The sequence below is a fragment of the Cynara cardunculus genome (genome assembly GCF_001531365.2).
Source record: "Cynara cardunculus var. scolymus isolate 2C chromosome LG 17, CcrdV1, whole genome shotgun sequence".
NCBI lineage: Eukaryota > Viridiplantae > Streptophyta > Magnoliopsida > Asterales > Asteraceae > Cynara > Cynara cardunculus.
In genome coordinates, this window is record NC_037544.1 from 35,094,513 (window position 1) to 35,106,651 (window position 12,139).

Here is a 12,139-nt window from a genome sequence, read left to right on the forward strand (position 1 = left end):
CGATGAAAATGACGTTATTAGGAACATGGCATCAAGTATGTTGTTTAAGTTCGATAAATATTGGGGAGTCATACATGATGTGATGAGTGTGGCTATTGTTCTAGATCCTAGATATAAGTTAAAGTTGATAAATTATTTCTTCCCGAAGATTTATGGTGTGGACTCAAAAGATGAGGTTATGAGGATAAGGACTCTAAGTAATGATTTATTTGAGGAGTACAAAAAGAAACATGATCAGAATAAAAGGAAAAGACAAAGTGGCACTACTCTTTCAAGTGAGGGGAATTCTTCTTCAAGCAAGGCCTCATGGCAATTGGATTTTGAGAATATGATATCTGAGGATGACATGTTTGAAAAGACCGAGTTAGATGATTACTTGTCAGAGAAATTGTTACCGCTGGATGAAGAGTTTGATATATTAATATGGTGGAAGTGCAACGGTGTCAAGTTTCCTATCATGCAGCGGATTGCAAGGGATGTGTTGGTCATTCCTATTTCAACAGTAGCTTCGGAATCGGCTTTTAGCATGAGTGGAAACAAGGTAAYGAAACAACGAAGTCGACTAAAATCGCAAACAATTGGGGCTTTGATGTGCAACCAAAGTTGGCTAAGGAAAGAAATTGAAGGTAATAATTATATAAATTGTTTGTTGTAATAATTATGTAAATTGCAATTGGTATATATAATTATTCTGACTTGCATTCTTTTATTTCAGATCAAAAACACGGAGAACCAAAAGGATTTGATCAAACGATTGGATACGATGAAGATGTTGATTGTTGAGAGATTGGAGTATGGAATTATGTGTTGCTTGAATGCTTGGAAAACACTTGTTTTAAATTTTTCATCTTCTTGGATTATTGTTAATTTTACAATTTTATTATTTTTATTAGGTAAGACTAGATATGATGTAATTAACTAATTATGTTGTTATGTTGATCATGTTTAGAAAAAACTTATTAATTTTAAATTGACCGGGTGTTGACCGGGGTTGACCGGGGACGGGGCCGGGTCCGGGGACTCTGTATATAAACCGGGGCCGGGGCCGGGGATTGCAAACCCCGCCCCATCCCCGCCCCGTTGCCATCCCTAAGTAAAATACCAATTTAATGTAACACTATTCATTTATATATTTTCCTGTTAACATTTTTAGAGTTACCAGAATGGTCATTTATTTAAATTTTTACTGTCCTTAGTTGATATATGTATTACATTATGATAAATAATCAAGCTCAGTTGGTAAATGTATAAAGGTGATTAACAATTTATTGTTATGAGTCGTTTACCTAAATGCTTACGCGGTAAGCGCTAACCGTTAAGAGTCAACACTATAATTTATTTTATCGGACAAGGTTGTGCTACATCAAAACGTATCTTATGCAATAATTTACCTCGTAAGCGCTTACCCGGGTCTTATCATCGCTCTTAACGGTTAAGATTCTTTCCCCTTGTCATATTCATCCGGTAAGGAAAATTACCCAGTAAATACTTATCGAGTAACTGTTCAGTAAATGACCCCTTAGGCTGTGTTTGGTACATGAGACGGGACATGACAGAAAGGGACAAAACTCACTGTCACATGTTTGGCGCAGCATGAGACAGAACAAGAATTCACTGTCCCACGTTTGACGCGACATGGAACAGAGATAAGAAATGGGATAAGGTGGGACAACATGGGACAAAAGAGATTTTTTTTTGTTCCACCAAAATAAGTGGAGCAAGATGGGACAAGAATGAGACATAAACTAAAATATTACTAATCTACCCTAGTTTGATATATAACCTTAATATGATATTTGTTTTAATGGTCATCACCGCTAGTTTCGGCCACCGCCACCATTACCGGCGGCCACCTCCACCTCCTCTTCCACTACAACTACATCCTCTACCGCCTCCACAACTACCCTCCACCAAGTCGATTGCCACCTCTACCATAGTCGACCACCGACCATTATTGTTCATTGCCACCACCACTATCGCCGTTCGCCACCTTCAACTCCTCCTCTACTGCAACAACCTCCTCCACGACCACCATCGGCCACCACCATTCATTGCCACCTCACCTCCACCATAACCACCATCACCACTATCTTCACTACATCAACCACAACTACCTCCTCCACCGTTTGTCAACCGCCACCACCACCACAATCTACCATCTTCATGTCCTCTATAACCACCGTTATCCACCAAGCACCACTGCCTCTACCTCCATAACCACCGTTGCCACTACTACCATCGGTCACCACCACCTCCACCAACACCACTACTATTATCAATTATATCAAAATTTTCATTCAAATTTGGTACAAATATGAAAATTATGTACAAATATTTATAAATTAAATTCTTTAATTATTTACTTTATTTGTGTTAATTATAAGTATTATACAATATTTAAAATCATCAAATAATTTTTTGGGGTAGTTTGTCTAGTTATGTCTCGTCCACTCCTAGTCGTACCAAACACCAGACATACTTCTATTATGCCCGGTTCTGTCCCGTCCAGTCATGTCCAGTCTTATCTTTTTGTCCAGTCCTACCCTTTTGTCCTGTCATGTTTAATCATGTTCAATTATATTTGAACATTACCTTAATTCAATTACTGTAAGATCATTGGAGATTTTCAGACTATTTTTAGGATCCTATGATAAATCAAAGATATCGAAAGTTAAAAAAATATATTTAAGAATTTTAATGGGTGGAAGTGCTTTTGGAAGCCAAGAAGCCCTTGGGATTGCAAAAAAGAAATGGATGATATTACAAGAATGAAGTTTATATTTCGCACACTTTTTCGACAAGATTCGGTTACACTTGCCCTAAAATTTCCAACGACCCAAAAACCCTAATCCTTCCCGATTATCCCCTAGCCGTTAAATTTTCAAACTATACGTATAAATTTGTGTATCTAATATACCATATGGGGAAGAGAAAACGAAGGATTGACCGGAATAAAACCCCTCCTTCTCCTGGTATGCCTTTTCGTTTATTTCATCTCTTTTTTCTTCCTTTTTTGCACCATTTTGATCATGGGTTTGTTGAGTTTCTACTTATCATTGATGGGTTTTGTTTATATTTAATTGGGTTGGATTTGTTATGTCTGAATTTAATCTTATTCTGCGAGGTTGTAATGATCAAGTGCTAAAGCCCTGTTTTGGATGATTAATATATAGATTTGATCTTTGTGTAATCGCCTTAATTTTTGTAAAAATTGGAATGCTTTTGATGTTTTAGGTGAGAAACCCATGAAGAATCATGATTTAGATCATCTATAAACAATCAACATTGTGAACCCTAGGTTTTTGGAGGTAATTTGGAAAGGTTCAAGTGATTTAGGGTTTTTGTGTAAGGAGGATAATGCTGAGTTCAATCAAAGGAAATTGACTGAAATTAACCCTAATGAACCTCTAGATGTTTTTAGTTCCTAGAAACTGTGAAAGGGAACTCCAGAATCAAACGAAAAGAGAGTTGGGAGTACCAATTTATGCATTATTATAGCCGTCGAGTGTGTAGCTTAGCTGGCAGATCGACTTTGCTCAAATACACATAACAGGTTCAAGTTCGAATCCTGCAGGAGACGGTCTTGAACCCCCGAGTAAGATCTGAAATGCCTTCTCACATGTGGTTCCTAGGGGGCGGGTTTCGTGTAGGGTCGGTCAGGGTTGTTGGTAATCAACCTTTTGCTCAAATTTATCAATTAATTAGTGGGGTTTCTAACTTGAGTTGATGTTTGGTTGAACTTTCTGGCGGTATGGGTTCTTAAGAGAACAATGATCATATATCAATGATCAATATCTGTTTCTCCCCATGTTCAAGTTCAAATTGGTAAGTTTTATAGCTTGGACCTCATATGATATTGTTGATGAAGAACTCAATCTTTGATTCTTGCATTCTTACTACTAATTTGGGCCCTTCGATCAATCATCTACGTAAAACTTCATGAAACAGACAATAGTTCTTTTTTTACTGGTGTAGAGGAAAGGTTTGCGTACATCTTACCCTCCCTGGACCCTACTCTTTGTGGGATTTACTGTGTTCGTTTGGTTTGATTATTGCAAATTCCATTCGAAGCATCAAGATTTCTTGTTTATATGCTTCCTCCTTAGCTGCTAATCGTCATTTTATTAGACAACTTTATGGTGGCGACTTTTCTTGTCTTTTTGCTCGAAGGCCAATCACCGGATTTATAAACATCTTGTTTGCTTAACAATATCGTTACTACAATTTCTTTACCGTCTAGGAAACTAGAATCTAACTGATTACTTCATTTCGTTTTGAGACTTGCAGCCTTCATGTCACACGCCTCTCAAATGGAATCATCGTTAAAAGAGGTTCTTCTCTCCTCCCTCGTTTTGTCATTTTCAGGACTTAAGAGTGCGTTTGGTACACAACACAGGACAGAACAAAAACTTGTTGTCCCATATTTGACACGACATTTTTTCTCATTTTTTTCTGGTATTTGAAGTTGGGTTTATCTGTGTTCTCGAATGACTTATATTTAACCAAATAGCATCTCCTACTTCTTATCAGAAATCTTCTCACTCATTTGGCTCTACTGGAGGGCGGCCTACATCATCATCTCTCATGAATATTGTGGAAAGATCACCGCATGCTCACCACCAGTCATCCACCCATCATCGCCACCACAATTTTAACCGGGCATTGTTATCAAGGGTTCCACGGCATTACTACAACGTCCAGCATTCACAAAGAAATACCACCAATCATTCTGGAACATCAACTTCTCACGGAAAGAGTACTCAGCGTGATGACAAACCTAATTGGAAGTTTGGTCATAGACCCGATTCAGGATTTGGATATTATGCAGGTGATCCGTATTCTTTTTCCTTTTACTCTCTTCATTTCCAGAAAAGAGATATATACTTCAATTTTTGCAGTCAAACTAAATATTTCCCAATTTGTTTGAATATGATGATTATTATTTGACCTCAAATTTTGAACGCTATGCTTGTGTTACGTGACATGAACTAGCAGCCAGAGCACCCATGAAAATCTCAACCCCCTTTTCATTTCAAAGTGGTTCAAAATATAGAAACTTGTTTGAATCAGGGTGAATTTTTCCGACTTACCCAAGCTCTGGCCATGTTTGGCAACCATAAGCCAACTTAACTTTTGCGCTTATTGAAAAAGTCCCATTTGGTAAGCCATGATCTTTTTGAAAAGGTACCCTGAGGCAAATCTTTAAACGAACTTTTGGGCTGAAGCCGTTAAGACAGTATATTTCATCCAAAATAGGTCAATTCATTGTAAAAAGATTTAAGAAGACTTCCTATGAACTTCTACATGGTAGGAAGAGCAGCATTGGTTTCTTTCGTGGTGTTTTTTTTTCACTTTTTTCCGATTATGTTCTTTATATTTTACACAATTGCCCTTTATATTCTCATTTTATGTCATTTTACATCGTATTCTAGCGTATCAGCTAGTTTTTGCCAATCAGACGTAGTTTATCGGCTAACAACTAGCTTATCAGTAGTGGAATGTTTCAAAGATTCATGGTTTCTCAGATTTAAGAGGAAACATTATTTCTTGAAATGGATGGAGTAAGATGGAAATTCTTACCTGTTTCTTGTTTGGAATGCTTTCAAAAGATTCTTGATTTCCCGGTTGGAAAGCAAGAAAGAAAGCAAGATAATTCCTTACGGGTTTGAGTTTCTTTTTCTTGATGGTCTTTTTGCAGGGAGGAGGGATAAGGCATCAAGAAGGATGGACAGAATCCGATCAAATCCGTTGGTAATCGATGCAATATCCCCCGAGGTAATGAGTATGGTGTGTAGGTTATGTCAACAAAGAACGGGCGATTATTCTGTTGTGGCGGTTCTTGTTTGTGGCCATGTATATCATGCAGATTGTTTGGAAACAAGAACTCATAGAGAAGATCGAAGGGATCCACCGTGCCCGCTGTGTACGCGCCCTGTTGTCGACAATTGATTTGTCGTAGATTTGTATAACATGTTGTACTTGGTGCTTATTTCACTTGTACCTTGAAAAACAGGAAGTTTGTAGAGAAACATGAGAGAGAGAGTTTGAGGGTTCCTTTTTAAGTTCCCATATGCAGCTCTCTTCATCACTTGTATATGAAAAGCCTTGTTATTTCTTCTTAAATTATGCGCCGTACTCGAAAAAACACGATAACTTATTTATGTTTGATCGATAAATCGTCAGAATTTTCTGGCATGTAGATCTCGAAAAGATAAGCTAACTGATAAAAAAATATCATCTCGTATGAGTCAGGAGTGGAAAGTTACGATCTCACGAAGATCTACTAAATGCATACACGAATTGGACTAGAAAAAACACGGTAACATCTCGACGCTTGTTTGATAAATCATCAAATTTTGCTGACATGTAGATCTCGTAAAAAGAGTCGATCTAAGTTAGAAGTGAAAACTTATGACCTTATGAAGACGTCACCAGATGTATGTATACACAAGTCTTCGGTTAACGGACAAAAGTTAACAGTGGCGTCTAATAAAGGGACCTAATCCGAAAGAAAATCGAAACCATAGTGACCGAAAATATAATAGACGAAATAATTTCCAAACATAGAAAGCCTTGACTTGTGTCAAACAAAAATTGACCTCAAAAGTCCTTCTATTTTTGGAAAGATTTCAAAGGCAAAATGATTCAAGAATTAGAGGTGATTACACCAAGTTTCTTACCATCATAATGAAAGATTTTCCCCTTTTCATCTCCATATTATAGAAAGAAAAAAAAGCAATAAAAACCCTAACAAGAAATTAGGGTTAATCTTGACTGATTGGAATTAGGGTTTTCCAAACTCTTGCCCAATATGGATTGGGCAAGAGTTTGGATACAATTTACGAGGATATTGAATGTTATATCCAACGTAGGCGATACTGTTATTCTCCTGATCGCATCTCGTATGGTTAGAGACAGTGTTGAATTAAGACGTCGAGGCCTATCGAGAATTCTAGCAAAAGGATTTCTTATTTTTGATATGCTTCTAACCATGATGTTTATACTTTTTGGTGCATTCATCCTTAACAAGAGCAAACAAGAAATTCCAACAATGCCCCTTCGGTTTTGGATCGTCGTTTTCATGCTTTATTGTATATTCCATGTGTTGTTTTCGATCATACAATACGAAGGTGGCCCGTGGTCTCAAGCAGGCTCCACAACATTCAGGTATCTTCTTTCGTCCAAGGGGCTAATCATGTGAAAACCACAAAAAGGGTTATCAACAAAACGTATTGTTTTGTATGATCTTTTTCATCTAAGACGAAGATTTAAGATATTGTTTCATTAGGTTCATACAGGATACTTGAATATTTTAGAAACCCGAGAACCATGAAAGATGGTTTTTGGGTTCCTAAAATATTTAAGGTTCATACATAACCCTCCCTCTCTTATATATATATATATATATATTGGGAGATTCAAACAAGAAAGTTTAATGATAGAGAGGGGGAGACCCTCCAGATCAAGAAAAAACGCTAAAAGCAAGACAAATACGCGTTCGGGTGGGGCCGAACCACATCCACCAAAAAGTTAAATATCACGAGAAAGTGAGAAAGGAAGATTAAGGGAAGGTTCATATGTAAATCCTTGAAAAAATCCATTTGAAAATGCATATATGAACCCATATGAATAATCTGTAACATTAGTTCACATATGCTTCTTAGAATAATTTTTTTCGAATTTTTTTTCAGTACATTCACATATAAACCTTCCTTTCTTAGCGTATTTAGTCTTTATATTTAAACCAACCCTGTATATATACATACAAATATATGTGTGTGTGGACTTGGAATCATGTGAGACCAAAGGTTTTTTGTGAGACCCGTAAGACCAATTCTTAACCCTTGGATTTGATCTACGATCTAAACATTCATAATCACAAAATTGCCACGAGACTTCTCAATAATCACAAAATTACCATCGTACAACTTTATTCGATCACGATCTCAATTATAATTTTGCTACTTTTAGGAACTTGGAATACAAAAAGAATGCATTTGGGATTTTCTGGTGGGGATTGGGAATGTTTTTCATGGTGAAAGGAGCAGATCAAATGTACATTGCTGCACCAAACCTTACATGGTACCTAACTAACTCTTTTTTTTTCTGTCGAGCTTGCAACCTGCAAAATATCTGTACAACGGTCTCTAGCTTTCGGGTAAGTCTTGATGTCTTCAATCATTGCAGGATCCTTACCTTCTTCTTGTGCTTCGACATCACGCTCGCAATATGCTGCATGCTCTTCTTGTTCATGATCTTCGCCCTTTTTTGCTGCTGCATCCCGATCCTTGGCCTAACATTTTACTACGTGCGTGATCAACAACACCAGCGCCGCCTGCAACTTCCGCCCTGCCCATGGTGTCACGACCACAAGTAAATGGTTCCTAATCAGATGGGATACGTATTTCATGTACCAAACAGTGATGGAAATTGTACTACGTTACCATAATAATATGAGCTTCTACAGGAAACGAACGTTTATATCCATGAAAAATGTTGAACCGTCGAGATCTTGCAAATCGGGGCCAAGTGTTTTCAAACAAGTGTTAACTACACTACAAGTTGCATAAGAGATGTAAAAAGGGTAAACTAAATGTACCAAGGTTACTCGATTCGTGAAGGTCGTGAAGGGCTTTCGATCTTTTCGCTTAAGATGTTTTCTTGACTCGAATCTATGATGTTTTAGTCAGCGAACGAACACAGTATATCTCACTCAAAAGTAGGATTTGGGATTGAGATGTATGCTGACTTGTCCTTTAAACGAATCCAGTATATCCCATTTGAAATAACGATATGACCAACTTTTTCTAAATTAGCATAAAATAACCAACCTATTTCATATAACACGTGAGCAACAACTATTTTTTACGAACAATATATTTTTCAGATCTTTTTCGATTTTTTTTATTAACCTGGATTTCCAACCCGCTATGCGAGCCAACTAATCCCAAGGTGACCACCTGCTTTGCAAATAGCCCGGAGTGACCGCATTTGAACTTCCGTGGCCACAATGGGATTTTTATTTCCTCCTTGGATTTGAGCATGGGACCTCTTGTACTTTTGACCTTTGGAGCCAAGTTCAAACCAATCAGGCACCACCTTTGTCGTTTCTTTTTTGATTTTTATAAACCCTTCTGCAAAAAAGCAAGTACACCCCTATTTTTGGTTATGTTTTTTTTTTCGAAGTGGGCCCACAATCCGAATAAAATGAACCAAAAAGTGCATTTTGCAAAAAAGTGGGTTGATAGCTCACGGTTTTTGCGAAATAGGTGGTTATCTTATGCTGATTTAGAAAAAGTTGGTTATTTTGTGAGGCCAATTCCAATTTCGGTTATTTTTGTGATTATATCATACTTTATTCTAGTGACGACACTGGTTAGCTTACCCATCCAAGGCACTGTAATTAAAACCTATAACTCCCATCCTTGTCGTTTTTCACACTGATCAGGTTTCGCTTGTTTCTTAAGTACCGGAAATATTTTACGCTTTTCTAGTCTAACCCTCGAGAGCGATTTACCAAGGGGCCACAGGTGACGGTTACAACCCTTAATGGTGCTACTACAGTGATTCCATTTCAATGCTTAATGGTTCTACCGGCGACTGTGTCCATCTAGAAAGTAGCAAAGCTTATCCTAAACTTTTTTGGTCGACCTCGGTGCAGTATTTGTACCGACAAGACGTGTGCTCGCACATATGTTCAGTGGTCTAAAGCCATTTCGGTCCAAGTTTGACCCCTATAAACTCATTTGCAGTCCAAATTCGAAGAATGAGAGTATTGATTCCGATACTAACAAAATCAATCACCTATAAGAATTCAGCCAAAAAATCACATGACAAAGCTGTACATAGATAAAATAAAATAAAAATAAATATTAATAGGACAAAATGTACAAAATAACAATCTACTTTCATAAATTTCTTTATCATAGCATTGTACTTTCAGTTTTTCTTATTACAGCAATGTACTTTCAAACTATTTTTTATTAAGACATTGTACTTTGAAAAATTTACCCATTATAGCATTCGGTAACTTTTTGATTTAAATTTACTCATTATACTAGGTTTCCATGCCACCTCATTGTCCACGTAAGTTGTCCACATGTAATATAATGATGTAACTTTCTTACTACATCATGTACTTTCAAAATTATTTTATTATAACATCTACTAGTTCTTATTAAACACTGTATTTTTAATTTTAATATTTAGATATTTTACATGTTATTTAATAAATGTATTAAATGAATTAAAAAAATTCTAAATTATTCATTAATATATCAATATCAATAAAACTAGTATAACATAACTTATCTCGCTAATATTTTTTTTTTAAATATGTGTTTTTTGAAAAAAAAAATAAGAATTGTTCTTTTTTTACCAAAAAATATTATCTTTTAAAGAATATTTTATATTTGTTCAAAAACTTTTTACTTGACGTATAATATTAAATTAATTAGATTTTTTTGAATTATTTATTAATATAACAATATTAAAAAATTGTAGATAACAATTTATTTCGTTAATATTTTAAAGAAAACTTTAAAAGATATGTATTTATTTGAACAATATAAAATAAGAAAAATTACTTTTTTTTCAAAAAAAATATATCTCGAAAATAATGTTTCATATTTATTTAATAAATATTTTACTTTGAGAATATTTAATTTGCATGCAACTTAATAAGAAAAAATATAAATTTCTAAGCAATCATTTTTGATTTCAAGGATTCTGATTGGTAGGATTTCTAAGCAATCATTTTTGAAGAGTTTTTCATTTTGGAGAATTTCACATTCTTTCTCTGTTTTGAAGAAGGTTTTGTATAATCTGTTGGAGCAAAAATCTTCAAAGTAAAATTTTAAAAAATCTGTTGAAGATGCACTGATGAATTTTAGGGTTAGTTTAAATTGGTAAAAACAAATAAATTCAAAATTGAACCGAATAAAAATACTTTTGTTCAATTAACCGAATCGTTTAACCCAAAAACCGGATAATCTAAAATTGTTTAACTCAAACTTCATTTACTTCAAATGACTTATTTAAGGGTCGTTTACTAAATGCTTATCCGGTAAGTACTTACTTCAAATGACCTATTTAGTTTCGGTTTTTTTATTAACCTGCATATTCAACCTGCTATGCGAGCCGACTAATCTCAGGGTGACCACATGCTTTGCAGATAGCGCGGAGTCACCGCATTTGAACCTCCGTGGCCACAAGAGAATTTTTATTTCTCATTGGATTTGAACTTAGGATCTCCTGGTACTTTTGACCTTTGGAGCTAAGCTCAAACCAATCAGACACTACCCTTATGGTTAGTTTTGGTTTTTTTTTTAAGAGAATTTGGGGGCCATGTGTTCATGTACTCAGGAGAAGGTCCCTCTTAGCCTCGTGAGGTCATTTTGGAAATTTGTCCCCTTCGTTTTCTTTTCGATATTTTTTGACCTATTAGTCTTTCGTTCTTACAAGTTATTTAATAGGTCATTGAAAAAGTCAATTTTTAAAAATATGTCAAGTTTTATCTACGTTAATTGTATTAAAAGGACATTTTTAAACTAACCGGATACCACATCACTCGTTACATCAGCATGGTAACCAGTTAATGTTTCAACCGGTTACCCGGATACTTAAATGTTTAAAACTTTACATCTTATGTACCAAAATGAAAGTTTTACAAGTACGTTACTTAAAATATGAATCAAGTTAGAATACGTTACTTTATTCATGCAATTTGTCCTTTGAATTTTGATACAAGTTTTTTATTATTAAAAATTATTTTAATGAGTAATGAATGTCTTTATTAATTAAGCCATGTGAGTGGGTTGTCCATTGCCTCAAACCTTGTATATATGAAAGGGACTCCAACGGTTTTTGAATCCTTTTTCCCCCGAAGTGACCAAGGGCAAGATTGTCTTTTTACCAAGTTGGGCAATGAAATGATTGTTATCTATTTAATTTATGTGTCTTCATATGATTGGTGGACATTAATAAAATAGAGGTTTTTTTATTCTTGTTAATATACTTCAGAAATTTAAGATATGTTCGAACTCTCAATTTGACTTTCTCTTTATTTGCCTCTGGCATGTAGCTCAGTTGACAAAGGGGTGTGGTAACTATGTCCAAACATAAGAGAGGTTCGATTCCC

The 12,139-nt window shown here is 35.5% G+C and overlaps 1 protein-coding gene across 2 annotated transcripts; it reads left to right on the forward strand.

Moving 5' to 3' along the window:
- Positions 1-2,788: 2,788 nt before the first annotated feature.
- On the forward strand, positions 2,789-6,120 carry LOC112500675. 2 transcript variants are annotated; one of them, XM_025104220.1, is made up of 4 exons: positions 2,789-2,972; positions 4,288-4,331; positions 4,531-4,828; positions 5,699-6,120. In XM_025104220.1, exons 1-4 carry the CDS (start codon positions 2,921-2,923, stop codon positions 5,947-5,949), a joined length of 645 nt encoding a protein of 214 aa, XP_024959988.1. In that variant the 5' UTR covers positions 2,789-2,920; the 3' UTR covers positions 5,950-6,120. The 2 variants fall into 2 exon arrangements, with proteins under 2 accessions (XP_024959988.1, XP_024959989.1); XM_025104221.1 differs by having other exon boundaries at positions 2,792-2,972; positions 4,280-4,331; positions 5,699-6,119.
- The last annotated feature ends 6,019 nt before the right edge of the window (positions 6,121-12,139 follow it).

Bases quoted from the DNA above. Each gene is read 5' to 3' on its own strand.
- LOC112500675 (XM_025104220.1), top strand. From the start codon at position 2,921: ATGGGGAAGAGAAAACGAAGGATTGACCGGAATAAAACCCCTCCTTCT. The intron at 2,973-4,287 runs GTATGCCTTTTC...TGAGACTTGCAG, and splicing joins TAAAACCCCTCCTTCTCCTG to CCTTCATGTCACACGCCTCT. The intron at 4,829-5,698 runs GTGATCCGTATT...GTCTTTTTGCAG, and splicing joins AGGATTTGGATATTATGCAG to GGAGGAGGGATAAGGCATCA.